The sequence below is a fragment of the Primulina tabacum genome, chromosome 13 (genome assembly GCF_025594145.1).
Source record: "Primulina tabacum isolate GXHZ01 chromosome 13, ASM2559414v2, whole genome shotgun sequence".
Classification (NCBI taxonomy): Eukaryota; Viridiplantae; Streptophyta; class Magnoliopsida; order Lamiales; family Gesneriaceae; genus Primulina; species Primulina tabacum.
The window spans coordinates 5,160,242-5,183,844 of NC_134562.1; the positions used below are offsets into that span (position 1 = coordinate 5,160,242).

Genomic DNA, 23,603 nt, shown 5'->3' on the forward strand with positions numbered 1-23,603 from the left:
CCCACCATAGGGAAGCATCATCTCTAAACATAAAAGTATCACACCTCACACGGTTAGCATTTCCCATATTCTGATAGCGAAAGTGCACCTCAAGTTATCGTGTCATGCCCCAAGACCGAAGCGTTGGTGACATTCGACGTTGTTTAATAATTACATGACAATAAGCCTCGTATCAAATAAACCAGTCTTTTTAATAAATGAATATTGTCTTTAAAATTGACAACTAGAATAAAATTACAATCATTAGTTTGCAGAAGTGAAACAAAAGAAAGCCTAAAAATCTTGATCCTTGTTCTTTTCGTTCGATCACCATCCACAGAATGCCTCTTGTTCCTCCTCATTCATTTGCCCCTCATTCTTATCTGGTGAGAGATGTAAGGGGTGAGTGTTTTTGGAAACACTCAGCAAGTGGGGGCCAATCGATTTCCACAAATACATATAGACATACTTTTAAAGCATCTCTTTAACAAACTTTCAAAACTTATTACTTTTGACTTATCATAACAGAACCGAATTAAATATGAGACAGAGATTATCATACGATTCAGAGCAAATCAGAACAAATACAACACTATTACTCATCTCATTTTCCATGGTCAAATTGTCCCCAAAATGTTAGTCCTCTAAGGGGTGAGGCCAGAACACAGTTTTATACCCACTGATGGGGGATAAAACACAGTTTTTTACCCACTGATAGGTGCCAGACATAATTTAAATTATCCTTCCATATCTAATTCGATTTGTAACAGTGTATTACAGAATTCAGATTTATCGAACAAAAATTGTCAGAAGTTTGAAAGGTATTCAGCGGAGTCAAAGAATATCGAAACCGGAAAGAACATAACGTACATCGATCGAAATTTTAAATTACATAAATACTGATTTTAGAAAATAAGGACACACATACCAGCATGTCATGTTAGTTTTATGTAAAGTTTAAAATACAAGAAAATAAGTAACAAAAACCCACTTACAGAAATTCGAAGGCGCGGTTCGAAACTTACTTAATTTTGGACGTACGAAGATTGCCGAATTCGGGCCAGATGGTGACTAAAATTTGGAAAGGGCCTCCTCACAGTATTGCCAATAATTTCTAGCACGAAACTCCGGGACAAGACTTTTTCCTTTCTCCTTGATAGTGGCGGCCGTGAGGGTGTTTTTTGGAGGGGAAGGGGCTGAATTTATTGTGGCTTTTTGGCAGTATTTTCTTAAGCATTGCATGTCATATTTATAGGTGAAATCTTGCCCCTTAGCCTCCAATTGGCCGTCCCCTTGCCCTCCAAGAAAAGCCTTCAATGAAGCCTTCAATCTGGTCAAGGCTATCCAAGCATCAAGAGTTATTTTGGTTTACTTAAGAGACCATTCTTGCATAATAAATTTGTCCAATCCCTTAGCTCCTCCTTTATCTCCTTTTTTGGTCCTTTTAAGACAAGCATGGTTGAGCTTCATTGAGCTAAAAGATTGAGTCCTTGAGCTGGGGGTTTATTTCTCTGGTGACGACTCTTCGATTGATGCGGTTTCTTATAGCATAGCTTCCCGTTGAGCTAATCCTAGAGCTTTTGAGCTACTTCCTCGAGCCATGTTAGCTGAAATATTTAAGTTTATAATTGATTCTTATAATTAAGTTTGAAGTTTTGAGTTTAATTTCGAGTTTTATTTCTTACATGATCTTCTTCTGAAATTCCAGGTTCTCACATCCCACCCTCCTTATTGGAAGTTTCGTCCTCGAAACTTGGTTCAGCTTGATCTTTTAAAGAGATAAGGGTATTCAGTGGGCATCATTTCTTCTAGTTCCCAATTTGCTTCCCGTTCAGTATGATTTGACCACTGTACTTTGACATATTGGATGGTTCAATGCCTCAACACTTGATCTTTGGTGTCCACTATTCGAATATGGACCTCTTCATATTTCAGCTCTTCGTTCAGGTGTTCTTCGATCATCAGCGGTGCAACTTTAAGGATGTGATTCGGATATAGGACATATTTCCTCAGTTTTAAGATGTGGAAAATGTTGTGAATTCTGAACATGTCTGGAGGTAAGGCTAGTTGGTAGGCTAGGGTTCCCACTTTTTCAGTATCTCGAAGGGTTCAACATATCTTGGATTTAAATTTCCGGACTTATTGAACCGAACCACTCCTTTCATTGGTGAGACTTTTACATAAGAATTTTCACCGATCTCCAATTCCAACGGTCTTTGCTTTAGATCAGCCCAATCTTTTGTCGATCTTGAGCTGTCTTGAGTCTCTCTCTTATTATGGCTACTTTGTCAATGGTTACTTGAACAAGCTTAGGTCCAGCGATAGTCTTTTCTCCGACTTCATCCCAATACAGAGCTGATCTACACTTTCGACCATACAGTGCCTCATACAGAACCATTTTGATACTGTTGTGATAGCTGTTATTATAAGCAAATTCTGTCAAAGGTAACTGTTCGAACAAGTTCCCATGAAAGTCCAAAGCACATGCCCGCAACATGTCCTCGAGGGTTTGAATTGTCCTTTCAGTTTGTCCATCAGTCTGTGGATGATAGGTAGTGCTTAGGTTACTTTTGTTCCCATAGCCTTTTGAAAACTTTTCAAAAATCGTGATACGATCTTGGATCTCTGTCAGATAATACACTTGCCGGTACACCGTGTAATCTCACTATGTTATCCTTGTACAGGTTGGCTAATTTATGCATCTTGTAATTCATTCAAACTGGTAATAAATGGGCAGATTTGGTCAATCTGTCAATGATTACCCAAATCCCATCGTGACCTTGCTTTGATTTTGGTATCCCTACTACGAAGTTCATGGAGATGTTTTTCCACTTCCACTTAGGTATTTCTAATGGTTGTAGGAGTCCTCCAGGCCGTTGATGTTCCGCCTTGACTTGTTGACAGGTTAAGCGCCTGGAAACAAAGACATCTACGTCTTTCTTCATTCCATTCCACCAGTAATTATTTTTCAGATCTCAGCACATCTTGGTGCTTCTATGATGGACTGAAAATTTTGATTATGAGCTTTCTGCCATTACTTCAGCCCGAATCCCAGCGACGTCTGGCACACATAACCGTCTTTTCATCCAGAGGACACCATTTTCATCAATCTGAAATTTTGGGGTCTTTCCTTCTTGAATTTGTTCTTTAATCTTTGTGATATAGGAATCTTGGCTTTGTTTTAATTTGATTGATTCTCTAAGGCATGGTTGTGCTGATAGAGAAGATAAGTTTACTTTCCCAAGGTTCCTTCGGCTCAAAGCATCTGCTACTTTATTTGCCTTACCCGGATGGTAATTAATTGATAAATCATAGTCTCTCAGAAGTTCAATACACCTTCTTTGCCTCATGTTTAGTTCTTTTTGGGTGAATATGTATTTGAGGCTCTGGTGATCAGTAAATACTTCACATCTTACCCCATAAAGGTAATGTCTCCAAATATTTAGCACAAATATGATTGCTTCTAACTCAAGATCATGAGTTGGGTAATTTTGCTCATAAGGTTTTAATTGCCTTGATGCATAGGCAATTACCTGACCTTCCTGCATAAGCACACACCTTAATCCTCCCTTTGAAGCGTCACTATATATTATGAAGTTCTTGCCATCCTCGGGAAGAACTAGTACTGGTGTAGATGCGAGTTCGTCTACACTGTTTCAAAACTCTTCTCACACGCTTCATTCCAAATGAATTTTGAATTATTCTGAGTGAGTTTGGTGAGAAGAATGGCTATCAAAGAAAATCCTTCCACAAATTTTCTATAGTAGCCAGCTAAACCAAGAAAACTCCTTACTTCGGTTACTGTTTTCGGTTGTGGCCAGTCCCTGATCGCCTCTACTTTCTTAGGGTCCACTGACACCCCTAGTTCAGAGATTATATGGCCTAAGAATGCAACACTTTTTAGCCAAAATTCACTACTTCTTGATTTTGGCATAGAGTTCCTTTTCTCGCAATGTCTGCAAAGTAAGACGCAGATGTTCTCGATGGTCTTACTCACTTGGTGAGTACACAAGGATATCATCTATGAAAACTACAACAAACTTATCAAGGTATGGCTTGAATACTCGGTTCATAAGGTCTATGAATGCTGCAGGAGCATTTGTTAGACCAACATGCATTACCGTGAATTCGTAGTGTCCATATCTTGTCCTAAAAGCGGTTTTAGGGATATCATCTGCTTTGACTTTCAGCTGATGGTAACCTGATCTTAGATCGAGTTTTGAGAATACTTTGGCTCCTTTTAGCTGATCGAAAAGATCATCTATTCTTGGGAGCGGGTACTTATTCTTTATTGTGATTTTGTTTCTCTCTCGATAATCAATGCATAGCCTCATGCTTCCGTCCTTTTTCTTTACAAACAGGACTGGGGCTCCCCACGGGGATACACTAGGTCGAATTTGTTTCTTATTCAATAATTAATGAATTTGCTCCTTTAACTCCTTTAATTCAGCTGGAGCCATTCGGTATGGTGCCTTTGAAATTGGTGCAGCACCAGGGACCAAATTAATTTCAAATTCCACTTCTATATCTAGTATCGTACCCGGTAAATCCTCAGGAAAGACATCTGGAAATTCTTGGACAACTGGAATATCTTCCAACTTTGGGGCATCGTATTCTCTAAATTCATTGATCATTGCCAGATAAATTTTTCACCTCCTTTTATGGCCTTCCAGGCTTGTGAGGAAGATAGAAGATATTTCTGCTCTTTGGACTTACCATGATATACGATTTCCTTTTGATTTAGAGTCTGAAATTGACATTTTTCTTTTGGCAGTCCACCATGCCATGGTGTTTAGCTAACCAGTCCATTCCAAGAATGATATCGAACTCAATCATATTGAGTTGGATCAATTCCGCCTCAAAGTTTTGTTTACTGATGGTAATTTTGCAGTTCCGATATACCTTATTGGTTTCAATTGTTTTACTTGCAGGTGTTGCAACTCTTAATGGTTCACTAAGAGTTTCATGCTCAAGTTTTAGCTTTTTAGCAAATCCTCTAGACACAAATGAGTGCGTAGCACCACAATAAAACAAGGCATAATTAGGCATTTCATTGAGTAATATTGTACATGCCACCACATCGTTGGTGTTATCAGCTTCTTCCTGGGTTATGGCATATACCCGAGCTAGTCCCTTTATCTTTGTTCTCGGAACAATCTTTAATCCGATGACCAACCTTTCCACATTTGAAACAAGCGCCCCTCTTCCTATAACATTCCCCGATGTGATTCTGCCGACAAGTAGCACACCACTTCTCTTCCTTTTGGATATCATTGTTAAAAGTTCGCTTTGAGGGACCACTTGATTGATTTGGCCTTTTGAACTTGGGACCACCTTGAGCAGACTGACTCATGAAGGGCCTCTTGTTCTTGTTTTCTTCTTCTCGGCGCCTGATGTCTGTTTCTGCGCTCATTAAATCTGCAAAATTGTTTGATCTGAATACGGCCAACGCATATTGAATTCGGCTATTCAGCCCTTTCTTGAAGCGGTGCATTTTCAGAGTTTCATCTTACATGATTGTTGGAACATAGGTTCCAAGATCATTGAACCTAGATGTGTATTCCATTACTGTCATGTCCGATGTTTGTTTAAAGTTTTTGAATTCACTTAGCTTTTGTAGACAAAATTTTGCCGGGTAATATTGTTTCAAAAATTCTCTTCTGAAGATTTGCCATGAGATCTGCTCAACCTCATCCAATGATGGCGATATTGTCTCCCACCATTTTCGTGCCCGATCCTCCAAAAATGGTGTCACCACTTCCACTTTAAGCTCTTTAGGTATTTCCAACAAATGAAGTTGGGTTTCAACATTCTTAAGCCAGTTATGACTGACTTCTGGATCAAGATTCCCATCAAAGGTTGGGATTCGATTCCTTCGGAAGGATTCATAGTGATACTTGATGCCACGAGGTTGTGGTTCTGGCGGTGGCTGGATGGTGTTGGTAATTGAGTTCACAATTCCTTGCAGTGTGGCGGCTACTATAGTAGCTATTGCCATCATGTCTTCTCGACTAAGATTAACCCTCGGTGGTGATTATGGATTTTTGTTTTCGTTTTGATTGACTCCGCGGGGGTTACGGTTGTTTCTGGATGTTCCACCTGCCATTTCCTATTAACATATATTTTATTATTTGTTTGAAACAATACATTATTAAAGAAATATTTTCATTAATTTTTTGAAATGCATACACTCAGTCTTTTAACATCAAAATGATTAACCTAATGGATCTAAATACAATCGATGCTTATCCTAGGGATCATTCTACTCGTCCAGTACTTCACCATCTCCTACAGCTTCGTCAATTTCTTCTTCTTCTATGGGGTTTCCTCCTTGGTTATCTTCAAGTTCCCCCATGAGATCTTCCATATTGATAATATCATTTTGTAGTTGATTGATGTGTTGTTCCAGAAGAGTGTTGTGATTCGTCAGTGTTTCCACTTCCTCTTGTAGCTGCTGAATTGTGGATTGGTTCACGTTCTCATTGACTTCATGCTCTTTGATTTGTTCTTCGAGCCGGCGTTGCGTTTTGAGACGATTTTCGTCCCGAATCTGGAGCGTAAAAATCTTATCTTGCACTTTGTTCAACTCTCGTTTGGTGATCTCGTGTTACCATTCTGATTCTTGATGGTAGGCAGTATAGCGTCTAACGACCTCTCATAATTTCCTTGCTTCTTCGCGTGCCTCGTAAAGGTCATTATCCATGCATTTATTATTTCCACCTAATTGATAATTATCCCTATCAAGCTTTTCATTTTTCATCTTCAGTGTTTCTTTTTCTGCTTCATTTGCCTGAAGTTGTTTTTGGAGTTCGGCTAGAATGATTTGAGGGTCCATGTTTGTTTTCCTATAAAGGATAAAAGAAACGAATAATATTGACAGGTTTATAAAGTTCTCATAAATTTTGCTATGTAAAGGCGACAGTCTAAGGCTAATAATAAAGTTTTTATTCATAAATAAGTTATTACACTTAGTGCTTTTCAAAACATATTTTTATTACAATCATAATCCCAGACTAGCCTAGTCTATCATATCTCCATCGTCACTATCGCTATCATCGTTGACCACTTCCATCGGTGCTTCCTCCCCCTCTTCTATATTTTCTACCACCTGATGCAAATAGTTATTCTGGTCTTGAATCTTATCCATGGTCCTATGAAGTTTGGAGATGTATCGTTCTTGCTTGTTGTTGAACTCTTCTTAACACTAACGAGCACGAGTAGCACGGTCCCTCTCTGTCTCCACTCTCTCTATCAAGTCCCTGTTCAGTGTAGCTAGGCGCTCGATACGGGCTGACTTAGTACGTATCTGAAGAAGTTGGATCTCAGCCAAGTCTAGATGATGAGTGAGTCGCTGCACATCCGTCTCGAGTATGTTCCTGATCTCGCTTAGTTCCTGCTTCTCTTGTTTCTCCCTAGCAAGTTGTGCCTTCAGAGTCACAATTTCCTTAGCTTGATTATCTATCGTGAGCTGGCGCATGCGAAGGGACGCATGAGCACGAGTACGTGGAGCAGCCATTTCCTAGAATAAATCGAGGTAAAATATCATAACAATAACAAAGGATATAAAGGCAGGAAATTTGAATGGGCACACAGTTGTCGTGGAATTTTTTGATACTAAGAATTTTACAGAATGATTGGAATAGATGGAATTCAAATTCCTCGAAGAAGATTATGGAAAGGATGGAAGTTTTGTTTCAGGTAGGAATGAACTAGGCTTTTGCAAAAATTTGACTTTTTCAAATTTTTTCTGTCAAAATCTCAACGGGATTATGAACCTAGCGGCTCTGATACCACTTAAATGTCACGCCCCGAGACCGAAGCGTCGGTGACATTCGGCATTGTTTAACAATTACATTGGAAACAATAAGCCTCCACTATTAGAATTTTTGGTTTTTACTTCGCCACTAGTTACTTCGGGGATTTTTAATTATGAAGTAGTATATACCAATCATCTTCGGTAATAACACCGACGAAGTAAAACATTATTTTTTTACTTCACAATTTAAATAACACGGGCGAAGTAAAACACCGGCGAAGTAATAACACCGGCGAAGTAAAACATTATTTTTTTACTTCACAATTTAAATTACTTTATTACAATACAGAAAAATGAAATCTTTTAAATTTACTACTTCGTCATTAAATGTAAATTGTGAAGTACAAAAGAATTAAGTCTTTTAAATCTACTACTTCGTCATTAAACGTAAATTATGAAGTAACAAAAGATCAAATAACAAAAAATAAATATGTTAGCGACGGTATTTAACAAATCGTCGCAAATATTTACGACGGTTACCACCAAAACTGTCGCCATTTAAAATTTTGTGAGAGTTTAAGAAACCGTCGCCAAACACTAGCGACGGTGACAAAACGTCGCTACGTAGCGACGGTTTTCAAAAACGGTCACTAAAATAAATCGGTTGATTAGCGACGGTGTTCACAAAACAGTCGCTGATTAGCAACGATTTTAGACAAACCGTCGCTAATTAGCGACGGGTTTCACATAACGGTCGCTAAAATAAATCGGCGATGGTTTAATTTAAATGTCGCTAATTAGCGACGATTTCAATAATCGTCGCTAATCAGCGACTTTTTTAAAACACCGTCGCTAATTAGCCACAGTTTAATTAAAATCGTTTCTAATAGCTAATGTTTTAGAAAAAAACCGTCGCAAATTGCCTATAAATATCCGCCTCTTCGCTCCATTTTTCTCTTTTGGGCGATATTACTTTCGCTTTAGGGTAAATTTTTTTGCTTAATTTTTAATTTATAATCATGATTTTAATTTGGTTGTTCGCTTATTTCATGTTAAATCGTGTGATAGATTATTTACAAATTTAAAAATATAATATTTAGATGAGTTGAGGAGATTATTTAAATATGTACAAATAATTATATAACTAAATATTTTTTATTAAATTATATAACAAATTTTTTTAAAAAAACATAATATAATTAGCGACGGTTTTAGCAATATTCTTTAAGAAATTATAAAACAACATTTTTAAAAAAAAATAAATCGTCGCTAATTAGCGACAGTTTTGAAATTGACGGTATTTGCTCTACAAAAATCGTTGTTAATTAGCGACAGTTTTGAAATTGACGGTTTTTGCTCAACCATCGCTAATTAGCGACGAATTTTATCTGAAACTTTCGCCAATTAATGACGAATTTTGGATTAAACGTATCTAATTAGCGACGATATTTGGCTTAAACCGTCGCTAATTAGCGACAATTTTTGGATTAATCGTTGCTAATTAGCGACAGTTTATTTATAATTTTCATTAATTAGCGACGGTGTTACTCAATAACCGTCGGTAATTTAGTTCCATTACTACGACCTCATTCGCATCAATTACTTCACAAAAATACAAAACCTGTGAAGTTATACAGCACATTTACTTCGTCATTCAATGTAACTATGCAGTTGTATATAAGATATTACTTCTGCACTTTACGAAATCGATGACATAGAAGATGTTTTACTTTGGCATCGGTTTAATTCCGGATCGGTTTTTCCTCATTGTACCGGCCAAAGATTTCGCTAATTTCTTGGATACGACTTTGGTGATAATGTGAAGTAAAATGGTACCCTATTACTTCACGTGCGTCTACTTCGGCAATTATCTACCTATTACTTCATTGAATATGCGAAATAAATCATGAAAATTCTACTAGTGCTCGTATCAAATAAACCAGTCTTTTTTATAAATGAATATTGTCTTTACAATTGACAACAGAATAAAATTACAATCAATAGTTTGCAGAAGCGAAACAAAAGAAAGCTTAAAAATCTTGATACTTGTTCTTTCCGTTCAATCACCATCCCTAGAATGCCTCATGTTCCTCCTCATTCATTTGCTCCTCATTCTTACCTGGTGAGAGATGTAAGGGGTGAGTGTTTTGGAAAACACTCAGCAAGTGGGGGCCGATCGATTTCCACAAATACCAGACATATTTTTCATCATCTATTTAACAAACTTTCAAAACTTATTACTTTTGACTCATCATAACAGAACCGAATCAAATATGAGACAAAGATTATCATACGATTCAGAGAAAATCAGAACAAACACAACACTGATACTCATCTCATTTTCCATGGTCAAATTGTCCACAATATGTTAGTCCTCTAAGGGGTGAGGCCAGAACACAGTTTTATACCCACTGATGGGGGCCATACATAACTACAATTATCGTTCCATATCTAATTCGATTTGTAACAGTGTATTACAGAATTCAGATTTATCAAACAAAACTTATCAGAATTTTGAAAGGAATTCAGCGGAGTCAAAGAACATCGAAACTAGAAAAAACATAATGTACATCAACCGAAATTTTAAATTACATAAATAATGATTTTCGAAAATAAGGACACACATACCAGCATGTCATGTTATTTTTATGCAAATTTTAAAATACAAGAAAATAAGTAACAAAAACTCACTTAAAGAAATTCGAAGACGAGGTTCGAAAATTGCTCAATTTTGGACGTACAAAGATTGCCGAATTCGGACCAAATGGTGACCAAAATTTGGATAGGGCCTCCTCACAGTATTGACAATAATTTCCAGCACAAAACTCCGGGACAGGACTTTCTCCTTTCTCCTTGATAGTGGCGGCTGTGAGGGTGTTTTTTGGAGGGGAAGGGGCCAAATTTCTTGTGGCTTTTTGGGAGTATTTTCTTCAGCATTTCATGTCATATTTATAGGTGAAATCTTGCCCCTTAGCCTCCAATTGGCCGTCCCCTTGCCCTCCAAGAAAAGCCTTCAATGTAGTCAAGGCTATCCAAGCATCAAGAGTCATTTTGGTTTACTAAAGAGACCATTCTTGCATAATAAATTTGTCCAATCCCTTAGCTCCTCCTTTAGCTCCCTTTTCGGTCCTTTTAGGAGAAGCATGGTTGAGCTTCATTGAGCTAAAAGATTGAGTCCTTGAGCTGGGGGTTTACATCTCTGGTGACGACTCTTCGATTGATGCGGTTCTTTATAGCATAGCTTCCCGTTGAGCTAATCGTCGAGCTTTTGAGCTACTTCCTCGAGCCATGTTAGCTGAAAAATTTAAGTTTATAATTGATTCTTATAATTAAGTTTGATGTTTTGAGTTTAATTTCGAGTTTAATTTCTTACATGATCTTCTTCAGAAATTCTGGGTTCTCACAGATCAAATCCAACCCTCAGCAGCAAATGGGTCAGTGGTGCCAGAAAATTCCTTCGGCCCTAGCCTCCGAAACTGATAATAGAATTCGTGTTGTGTCCTAGGAGCTTGCTGAAACTACTGCTCAAAGAAGTGTGCCATGCCCTCTAGTGCACGAATAACAGCATCCCTATTAGGAGGTGGGGGTGCATTCACATGACGATCCTCAACATTCTCGGCTTGCCTATCGACAATAGGAGCACGTCTAGGAGGAATTATATCTGAATGTTTCCAAATTTCTAAACGTAACCAACATGCATTTAAATCTAAGTTTTCTAATCATGCAGCATATGCTAATCCATCTTTTTGAGCAATTTTAAGCATATATAACATTTATCCTCAAAAAGTCATTTAACATGTATCGTTAACATATATTCCATGTAATCATGCAGGTATTATCATAAAAATCATATAAAGCAATTAAACTTACAGATTGAGGCTTGACGACTGAGCTTCCCGGCACTGACGGTGGCACAACCCTTAGCAGGAAAATTTCTCTGATACCAACTGAAACGTCCACTACTCGTTTTTCTTAAAAACTACTATTTTTTTCCCTAAGTCTCGGCCGATACATATATATACTTTAACATACTTTGCACCATTTTAAAAACAACCAACTATATTTGAAAATTCAAAAAAAAGAATTCAAACATAAAATCGTCAAATGTTTTACCACATCTAATCTTAGCAATATTTCAAAATAAAGCTAACTCTGACATCCTCTCAAAAATCACTCAAAAAGCATCATGAAAAGTCGTAAAAATCTTTAACGTCAACTTAATTGATAAACTTAATAAAAATGCGGAAAACTAGCGCTGGTCCTCGGGTTATGTGCACCTTCAGTCCAGTAAGATCAAACATCAAGTCCCTCAACAACATCAACATCATGCTCCCCTGCATCGATCACACCTAGTGAATCTATTACCTCAGCAAACCATAACTATGATAACGAGTAATACGTATACAATCACATGCAATAGTGAAAATGCTTTTACGTAAGGTAACATTTCATGAACATGCATAAACATAAACATTTTTTCATTCTCATAAACATATTTCATTTCATCATATACGTATACGTTTTCCTTTTCGTTGAATTCATACCATTAATTGTGACTTCCATATTAGCTGGAGGTCGATGGATCCATCTACGTATAACCAAAGTACTGGGCAGCGGGGACATCAACAACACTCTCACCCATCAACTGACCCTTGGCCTTACATATCATCGTATCATTGTATCATCGTATTATCGTATTAGTCAAAATTACTTCACTTTCTTCAACATTTCACATTTTCATCACTTTATAAAATTCATGCATATAATAATCATTTTTCTTTTAAACCAAGCATGCAACATATCTTTTAGCGTTAACATTTCATCATAAAATTCCATAAATGTTTAAAATAAACCTATTAACATATTTTACAGCTTTCATGGCACTGCCATGACGTTTAATATTTTCAGGTGTAAAATGACTGTTTTACCCCTAGACGTAAAATTTCTCGATTTTGACTTTTTCTTACTTTCGTTGACACTAGATCATCCCATTAGTTATTTAAGCTTTATTATATTTTATTTAGCTTAAATTCATGCTTTTTTATTTTTTTCGTAATTATTAATTCGTAATGCGTTTTAATCCTAAATTAATTTAAACTTTAATATTGAATTTCCAAATTTTATACATAGACTTTTTATTTCCTAAAATACCCTTTTGAGCCATGAGCCATCCCCGTGGACCCACGGTTCAACCATTGGCCATTTAAACCCTAAAACCGAACCATCCCTAGCAAACCCTCAAGCCATCTTACGTTTTCTTCGAGCCACCCCGAGCCAAGCCCTTCCCAGACAATTTGTGGACCCTACTAACCAGCCAAGACCCCTTGAACCAGCCCCTAGCCTGCTGCACGTTCCTCCACGTAGAAAATATCATGCGCGAGCCCCTCCATGCATGTGCCTAAGACTCCTATTGCACTAGGACTCCTACCCTCGAGCCACTAACGAGCCCAGCCCCTTGTGAACCATCACCAGACCTAACCTAGCCCAGACCTGACCACCTGGCCGAGCCGTGACTCCTACGCCCAGCAGCTTCATGCGTTTGGCTCGGGAAGAGTCCTATCACGCAAGGACTCCTTCCCGTCCAAGGTTCTTGAGTCCTAGCAAGGCTAGGACTCTTCCTTACACTCAACCACACCTGGCCCAAACCCTGGTCGTGCCTTGGACGAGCCCTGAGCCATGGTTCCCCTTAACCGAACCCTAGTGCTTAAACATGCAACAATTCATTCCAGCTTGGCCTGGTTTCGTGTGCTGCCTTAACCGTGCACGTGTGGCTTTAAACTCATGTAAAAACGTCCCCCTATGATCCTTTAACACGGAATCCCCTTCACGCAATAATAACATAAGTTTTTGGAACATACATTCATTATTTTATTAGACCACAAGCATAAAAACAAAAATATTAATAAGGAAATCATGTTTTTCATACAAACGTAATTCAAAACAATATTATGGTGTGATAGATGAGAAAAAGATAGTTAAGGCGTGCCTTTGCGTATATTACACACGAAAACGTTGTGGCGATTCGAAGAACGGCGACGTAGAACCTAGGCTGAATTTTCCCTGAAAAAACCGAAGCTTTTCACTTGAAGAATTCTTGTGTGCCGTGTTGTTGTTGATGGACAAGAGTGTGTGGTTTAGTGGAAGGGGCGTGTGCTTTAAGGGTTTTGCGGTGGGGTTTTGGGATTATTTATTTTAATTAAAAGATGTAGAGTAATCTTGGGCCCATTAGTATGATATAATAGACCCATTAAGCCCATTAGTGCATATTTAAAATATTTCGCTTAGGAAAGTTCGTGAAGAAATTAGCCGAGTTCTCGAAAAATTTGTATTTTAGTCGAAAATCGAATACTGATAAAAATTACGACTTGGCGTATAAAGTTATTTCAAAACTCCTTATTCTTAAAAATATCATAAAGTATCAATCTTATTTTAAAAACAAATAGTTAATAAAAATATTTTCCATTTTTCGTCCCTCGGTCTTCGTTCCTCGATCGCATCTCGAACAACCTTTAAAAATACAGTTTCATGCATGCAAGCAAAAAACTACTTCATAACCATATAAACATATCAACATAATTAATTTAAGTAATTAAATTCATTCAATTAGCTATTTTTCATTTTCCTTAGATTCGCATGTAGTTGAATTACGTCGTCTTATTTTAGGACCTTACAATTTGGCTTTACAAAACTCTTTGCAACAGCCCACTCCAATCAGAACTTATCACACTGCCTGTTTTGGAAATCTTAATGATCATTTTATACTTCTGGATTTTAAGAACCCTAAGTTCACCAGACACCAGTATTAATAAAATACCGAAGGGTTAAATAAACAATCTGTTTTAGTAGCACGAATATGATCCTTGAATGATCAGATAACTTTCTGTTGAGTTCGTTCTTGATGAGCGATGAGGTATACGATCTTTGATTACTCTCAAATTCTTTAAGTATGCAGTCTTGTAATAATCGCACTATTGAAAGCTTGACAATTTATGTTTCTCGTTCCGGTGTCTGTCCTGCATACTTCCAACTCTTCTTATATAAGCTGTCATTCTAATGGTCGGAAAGAGATTAGTAGCGTTAACCTGTAATCTTGGAATGATGTGTCACTATCAGCTGCAAATACATTAAATGTTCTTCAATGAAGTATTTAATGTTCTCTTTGCTAGCATAACTTTGAATCTCGTTCTTTGAAGCGATACTGCTGAGTATCATTTTATGACAACTTTTTTTACCATAAGAACTTGTAGGATATAAGTAATATTTCTTTTCTAGGATAATGACATAAATGCATATCAATATCAGGACTGGTGCAGAATATGATTGACTTTTAGCGGTGCAAAACCATTGAATATCTTGAACTAGTCAGAAAATGTCTTTCATTGAGTGAGCAATAAATAGCTCTTTAATGACTCGATATAAAGTCTTCGAACAGCCGGTTGGGAAGTTTGAACTTTTTCTGCTTCAAACGGTTGAATGATAGGCAGTCTGAAGTTCAAGCAGTTGAAGACTAGGCGGTTGTAAGTTTAGACGGTTGAACTGGTTCCTGTTATACACAGAACAATGCAGTTGTTTCCTGAAACAGTTAACTGCTGTTCTGATTTTGTCGATCATCAAAATTCTTAGGTAATAGTAATTCCTTAACACCCCTAATCGATCTTGTCAGAATACCACATGACTTTTTAAAACTCTACAAAATTTTATATTAAATTCCACTAAATTTTTATAAAGTATATAAAAGTCTAGATTAAATACCTTTAAACTTTTAAACTCCATAAAATTTATTAAAAGCTTAGAACCAAAAAGCGTCAAATGTATTTTTGAATGATTTATCTCACGGGTGATACTGAACGTTGAACTCATTTTTTTTATTCTGATTGAAAATTGATTGTTTGAACGTGATGCATAAATCAAACTAAATTATTTATACAATTTATAATAACAACTAAATATATCATATTAACACAAAACCATATCCCAAATTAAATTAATTGATAATAAACATACAAATTTAAAAGTAGTATATGTTTTTAATGTGTGTGTGTGTATGTGTGTGTGTGTGTGTATATATATATATCATGTTCTAAAATAATTTAAGGATCGAACCTTGTTACGTTTAAATATAAAACATATTTCATAATAAATGTACTAAATAACATTACATTTGTTTATATATATAAAATAAATTAAGAAGTTACAATTTTGATCATATATATTTGAAATGATCTCAACTTTTTTTTCTTTTTTCTTTTTTTAAATCATAAACTCGAAAATACTAAATAATATAACTTATCATACCATAAATCATAATAATTTAACATTTGACATCTCAGTGCATAACATAAATATCTAAATCGTCAATAACCAAAAATCCTATATCAACATTTAAAAAGATCAACTAACATAAAATTTAAGTATAAAAATATCTCTAATAAATCCTTAACATAAATCCTTTAGATCTTTTATCTAACAAGCTAGTGCGGAAAACAAAAGGATCCCTCAGGAGTGTACTGTTGCACTCGATCCACTCAAGCGTCAGCGTCTCCTCAAATCATCAAATCATGCATCATACAAATCTAGTAAGTCTAATGACTCGCCACGTTCTAAACATGAATAGCAAATAATACATATATAATCACATACATTGAAAATCGTATTTTTATTAAAAATAACTTTTAATCATAAATAAACCATTTAAAATAGCTTTAAGCATAAATAAATCTTTTAAAATAGCTTTTGAGTATAAATAAATCATATATCATAAAATCATTTTAATCGTAAAACTTTCAATCCTTATCATTTTGGGTGAAGTTTGATCCTTAAAGTGACTAGCCTTTATCCTTTGACCGACTGATCAGTCTTCAGCTCCACATGGCCCATGGGGGTGGGCACTAGGCTCCACCATGAACATCGATCGTCGGGGTCCCTCTAGGGCCTTGTCCCTCACGTTATCCCCACAAAATCATAAGTTCATCGTTCTTTCTTAAAACGGATCCCCCATATATCATATATCATTTGTTACAGTCAATTCACATTCCTCAAAATATTTTTTCATTTTCTTTTAAAAGCATAAAATATCATAATTTTCTAAAAATAGCATTTTAACAGTAAAAATTGCACAGCTTTACCATAAATCATAAAATCTCACATCTCCATAAAAATCATAATAAAATATCATTTAACATGCATTATGATCCTTCAAGATGCTGCCAACCTTTTACGTAATTCTCAAGTGTAAAATGACTGTTTTGCCCCTAGATGTAAAATTTGTCGATTTTAACTTTTATTATCTTTTAATGACATGGACTTATCCCAAATAATTATTTAAGCTTAAATCTAATTTTTTGTAATTTTTCAGCTTAATTCAAGGCATTCTAATTAATTCTTTAATTAACTATTTGTGAGGCGTTTAATTCCCGAATAAATTCAAAACTTAATATTTTGATCCCAAATTTTAAACTAAACATTTTTATTACTTAACCTACCATTATGAGCCATGAACCACCCCCGTGGACCCATGGTTCCAATTTTATTCTTAATCTCGAAATTGACCCTTCAAGGAAACCACCGAGCCATCTCCATATTTAGTCGAGCCACGCCCGAGCCACCTCGAGCCAAACCCGAGACAACCAATCTAGGAACACTATTGACCAACCTTGACCCAAGGAACCTGACCTTAACTCACGCACAAGCCTCTTGGAACAAGACCCTTGTTGTGCACTGGTTGCATCACACGCCCAAGACTCCTAGTGACCCTAGGACCCTCCTACTCGAGCCACCACCGAGCCCACCTGACCCTGGAGCATGGCCAGACCCAACCAAGCCCAGCCCAAGCCCCTGAACCAAGCACAAAGGCGCTGCAAGCCTGCTGCACCAACAACAAGCCTGCGCGAGACGCACGTCACGCTTTGCTCGAGCCCACGTAGAGCCACCCTGCACCAACCCATGGCATGAATCCTTGACCACCACCCTGGGACCTTGATGGACCAACCCTGAGCCACCCAGCCCCAGCAGCGAGCCCCCTTGGCCGCTGTTTCCCTTGCACGAGCGTTGGGGAAAGTCCCTCTTCACGTGGACTCTTCCCCAGCCCAAGACTTGAGCCATAGCCCTCCTAGGACTCTTCCTAGGACCTCACCACGACCAGCCCAGCCACCCAGCCGAGCCCTGCCTAGCCATGCAAGCTAGCCGACCCTAGAACCAAGTGCAAACTTCTTCCGAACCCTCGGCTCCTCTCCTGGTTTTTCCTCGTTTCTAGCATGTAAATTTCCTTCAAACAATTCATATAGCATCCTACGTTGGCAGCGTGTCCATTGGATTCATAATGTTTTTCATATAAGCGCAAAAACATCATATTTTTGAAAATATACGTTCTACCATAAAAATAATCCAACAATCATATTTTTCATGCATAAACAATTAAAACATGCATATTATGATTTGTATGATGTTTAAAAGAGTTTAAAAAACTTGTCTTTACGTTTAAAACGCTCGAATATGTGATCATCGGCAGGGAAGGACGAACGGGCGACGAAGACTCATAGCTTTTCTTCCTTGTAAATTTCAAAAATAATGGTGTGTGTGCTGTGTGTTTCGGCTGATTTGAAGTGAAATATGGGGTGGAAGAAGCCCTAGGTATGTATTTATAATTTTAATCAACATGTTAATAGGCTTGAGTTTTTGGCTTGCAAGTTTAGGAGCAATTGAGCCTACTTAAAACAATTAAATTGGGCTCAATAACTCTAATTTAATTAAAACATAAAAGTTTATAAAAATAATTTTTCATAAATAATGCATTTGATATTTTAAAAGTCCCTTGTTTTTCCAAAACCGACTTCCCGGGTAAAATCGAGCTCGACTCGTAAAATAATTTGAACCCGCACATTTTTAGAAAAATTAAATCATTTTTTATCATATTAGGAAGCCTTGCAAATATTTAGTGAAAAATATTTATTCTAGTCTTGGTCGTCCTCAGACTCCTTTCACATGTCTATTATCGAATATTCGGATAAAATCTTTTAATTTCATAAAATCATGTTATATAATCATTTAATCATGCAATCATACCTTTAATCATTAAGTTAAAGAATTTTTAAAGCTAAACTTATTGAAGAAATTTTTTAAATTATAATTTCTGTATTCAAACTCGTTATTTGTCTGTAATATTTTTTTTTAATCATGTATGATGATGCAGTGAGGCAAAAAATTTAAAGTAGCAAAAAATTGAAAGTAGCAAAAAAATTGAAAATTAAAACCAAAATCTTAAAAACAAACATGACAAAAAAAATTGCAAAAGGCAAAAATCTCAAAGAAATGGATCAAAATTACAAATTTGCCTCAAATAAATGCTGAATTTATCTCCAAAAACAACAAAGAATAAGAGGAAAGCACAGAGAGATTTGTATTTTGGATGCCTTCTTCCCATCATAGCCCCATAAATTGCTGTTTATGGAAGAAACCCTTTCGGAGCGCGGGAAATCGGCGGCCGCCACCGTGATCTTCATCCTCGTCTTCTGTTTCCATTTCGCGTCAAAATACCTCGATTCGTATAAGAAAAAGGTAATCTTTGGTTCTTTTATTCTCCATTCTCGTTTTAAACAAATTCCAATTATGATCGGAAAAATATTAGATTGGTTTGGATTTTATTTTCTTGATTGCGAAATTAGCAATTTAATTTTTATTTTTTTTGACAATTTTCTGTGTATTATTGTGTAGAGCGGATCAATGAGTGAGGTGGATGCTCAATTACGAGCCGAGATCCAGCAGCTTTTGAAAGAGGCTAATTCCTTATCGCAGTGAGTTTTTGTTTATTTATTTATTTCTTGTAAATTCAAGTTATTCATGCTTTATTGAGATCTGAAAGGCTAATTCATTATCACAGTATGTAATTTTTGCTTGTTAAACGAAAAGCATTCATTCACTATCGTGAAGTTTTTCCGAAATTGGAAAATCAATTGTGCTACCTAGCTAGCCTAGCCACATTTTGTCTCAGCTGATATCTCCGTGTATTAGCATTCTTGAGCTTATGAAATTTAGGCTCTCAGCTTGATTTACATGTAGTTTGATGTGCATTGAACAAGTATTTATCACATGCTTTTCATATGTTACAGTCAAATTTATGCCATAAGGTGATTTACACTGCCCAGTTGGTTGTCCTATATGTTGTCTGCATAAGTAGTTTATGATTGTTTGAAGAACTTGATGTGTGTATCTTTTTGAGAAACATCGAGACTGAAACATCACGAACCACTAAGCATTCGGTGTTATATTGCTTGACAATTTAGCTTCTCTTCATCTTGGAGAACTGGAGGAGCGGATATGATATGTTATTTTACCATATTTATTTAGTGTGTTGAATAAAATTTAGTAATTATATAACCTGGTAATTTCAGGCCTTCAACGTTTGCACAATCTGCAAAGCTGAGAAGGATGGCAGCATCCAAGGAAAAAGAGCTTGCAAAAAGTAGGATATTTTTTAAAATCGTGTCCTACTTTTCTTTTTTTGGTGATCAGCTAATGAGGTCTTGTGGCAATTGGTTAGTCATTATAGGTTGATGTGAATCAGAATTTGTATCTTTGTTTTACAAAACAAGTATTAAACAGACACATTGTCATGGGCCTACAACAAGATGGAAAGTTCAAGCCCAATGAATCATTCTGCAATCATTTTTTATTTTGAAATGTGGTTTGTTGTTATCTTATCTTCTTTTGAATAATATGATCACTCCATACATAGGGTGATCTTCTATTTATGTTAGGATTTGAGTTTATCTTTAGTAGTTAAGGAAATTTATCTTGATCTTTTAGTAATTGACAGGGAGAAGGATTCAACGTGTTTATAAGTGATTGCATGAAAATAAATGGTTAAGCAGAAATTTTCTTGAAAGCTTAGTACTAAAAGATCGTGAGATTCTCTTTAACGAGACTCAAACCATCTACGAGATCGTTAGGTTTTCTGCCAAAACGAGCCTCGATTTTCATCATAATTCTATCAACCCCGCTAACACGATCCACAACTTGGGATCATAACGAACATCCTTAGAAGCACTTATCTTTTGATGGATTGATTATTGGGTATAAGCTCTGAACGACGACATACTATTCAGCTGTTCGGAGATGGTACTTTCCTGAGTGGATTGGGCCGATTGATGATAAAATTCTCCTTTTACTCAATGTTAGTGCCATTATTGTGTGAAGAGCATTGTTTTGATTATACAACAAATCAATAAAATGCTGTTGAGCATTCTAGTAGGGAAAGTTTGCGAAGTTCAGTTGGTCCTGTTGTGACGTGATCTGCATAAAGTCAATGGTTGATTCTCCCTATTTATTATTATAGCCAGCATCATTGCTTTTTGTTTCCTCTCTTATTTCTTGCATAGTCGGGCATCATTGCTTTTTGTTTCCTCTCTTATTTCTTGCATAGTCGGGCATCATTGCTTTTTGTTTCCTCTCTTATTTCTTGCTTAGTCAGGCATCATTGCTTTTTGTTTCCTCTCTTAATTCTTGCTTAATCGGTTATTTGAACATTGGAAAACACAAATGTCACTATGAGAATGAGCTATTTTTTTAAATAGAAGATCCATTTGGATCCGGAATCACACTGGTATGCCGCCTGATTGCTCAGGGAATGTGATATTTAATTTGACCAATTTTCCTAGACTCTGGATGTTTTATTCCAGAGGTTCCATATCCAAGGAATCCCAAGCTGCTTGCCCTCATCTCTTTTTGCCCCCCCATGGTTTGGTATCTAGCTTATATGGCGTAGTCCTTTTCATAGTGTCTTTCTTGATCAGTATTTCTGTAATGTCAAGTTAATGCACTCCTCTTACGTATCCTTTGGTTTTCTGCTGTCTATGATTTACTTCATTTTGTGATATTTCCACGTATGAGTGTCTCGATTGTTTTAAGTTGACATTATGCTTTTACCAATTCTCATGTTTCATTGGGACATTTGAGGTCCGTGTCTTTTCATGCCACTATTCATCTTGTCATTTTATGTAATATCATGTTGCTTTGCTGCATCTTATTAGACGCTCAAGCTTCTAGTATTTTGATGTACTATGCAGATCAAGAACTACACAATAAAGATACAAAATCATCATTGGAATCCTATGAAAAGCTCTTAAAAACATCAAAGGTCACTCAAATAACATTTGAATTTTTTGAATACTAATGTTGCATTTGTTGAAATATTCTGGAATTGAACTCTGCTGTTTTTTCTCAGTTCCTTGCGTACGCATTGCTGATTTTATGGTTTTGGGGGATGCCGGTGGCTACGATATCTGATCAGCTTGTGCAACCCTTTGGTAATTTTTTTTCCTTTCATAATTTTCTCTCTTTAGAAGTTCTATTGTTGATTTTGGAGTTTTGATTCTTGATCACAATCTTGAACCAATTTATTAGCTTCCTCTTGCAATTCATTGTCTTTGCTCGACCAATAAATCTCCTGTCTGCTTGTTAGTATGAGTGCCTGAAAAATTGAGCTAATGCTGTGATTTTCTGTTTATTGGGCAAAAGGGCTTTACATTTAGTCCCACTGCTGCAGGTAAGGTGTTATCTTGGAGAGCAGGAGGAACTTTGAAGGACAGTGTAATGGTAACAATTAGCATAGTTCAAACCTAGAGTTTAAGTTTTTTATCAATTCATAATTAAAATACTTATTTGCAATTTTCAAACCCAAAGTTTTTTATGCTTGATGCTGCTTCGTCACGTTTCTTTAAAAAAAAGTTCAGATTTATGTTCCATAATTAAAAGAACATTGAAATGGTGTAAAATGGACCATTATTACTCAAAAGGGGGTCAATCTACGTAACGTTTTGTTCTTGTTTCTATGTTCTATTGATATTGATCATCATATGAAATAAATTACTGAACATGAGAGTGACAATGGTCACGAGACTGGAACGCTCTTCGTTTACAAACACCTGAATCAACAGTGAAGAGGAAACTCGAGTTTTCGTTATGCCTCTCTTCCACATGAGGTTTCTGATTGTTGGTAAAATGGTTTTGTAGGTTGGAATCATTCCATGGTTGATCCTGTCCACTCGGGTTAGCAAGTTTATCTGCAGGAAGCTACTCAAGTAAACGTGAGATAATATATTTATTCTATTTTATTAAAGTTGAGGATATGATAGTAACTATCTAGGAAGGACATCAAATTTTTCATCCAACTTTACCCTTATATGATACTAATATTACGCTTTTGTTTTTTTAAAAAAATTCAACACACATTTTTATTTTAATTTTTTTTATTTCAACAATTCAAATATCAATTTAGTCCTCCATAATTTGTCAAATTTCACTTTAGTCCATCGATAATGATAAAAAAAAATTATACACACATGCATCGCGTGTGCAGAGTAACTAGTATAAATAATATTTTGATTAGCCTCTTTATTTTCTCATTATCCTGAGGTCATGGTGATTTTGTTGTATGTTAGTTTTTTTTTTTCATCTCATTTTTTTGGTGCACAAAAATTGAATTCTGATCTGAATTTTTTTTAGTGGTGTAATATAAAAAACTAGGCATTCAGCCTTGGAGTTTGATATATTATGTTTGATCTTATTTATCAAAATTTTTTAAATGAAACATTTATATATGGCTTGAGTGAATTCACTAAATTACACACATAAATATAGAATAATATTATTATTTGAAAAGAACAAATACAATATAAATTATTTATATTAAAAATAATGCATCGTTAGTATTTAAATTGCAAAAAAATATTTTAGCTCGCAAAATAATATACATAAATTAACTACTAAATAAATATATAAACAAATTGTTTTTTGGAACTAGAAACATGTAGAACGGAAAACATCTACAAAAAATGATTTATTTAATTTATTTACCTTAGGAGGGCACACAGTA

The 23,603-nt window shown here is 36.0% G+C and overlaps 1 protein-coding gene and 1 long non-coding RNA gene across 2 annotated transcripts; one reads left to right on the forward strand and one right to left on the reverse strand.

Annotated features, from left to right (window-relative positions):
- The first annotated feature begins 19,091 nt into the window (after positions 1-19,091).
- Positions 19,092-23,049, forward strand: LOC142523404 (protein GET1-like). The gene is made up of 7 exons (XM_075627187.1): positions 19,092-19,288; positions 19,445-19,524; positions 20,122-20,192; positions 21,796-21,866; positions 21,954-22,035; positions 22,275-22,324; positions 22,742-23,049. Exons 1-7 carry the CDS (start codon positions 19,178-19,180, stop codon positions 22,811-22,813), a joined length of 537 nt encoding a protein of 178 aa, XP_075483302.1. The 5' UTR covers positions 19,092-19,177; the 3' UTR covers positions 22,814-23,049.
- On the reverse strand, positions 20,222-21,775 carry LOC142523405 (uncharacterized). The gene is made up of 2 exons (XR_012814641.1): positions 21,613-21,775; positions 20,222-21,580 (listed from the first exon to the last, which is right to left on the reverse strand). It is a non-coding gene; the product is annotated as an uncharacterized LOC142523405 (long non-coding RNA).
- Positions 23,050-23,603: the final 554 nt, after the last annotated feature.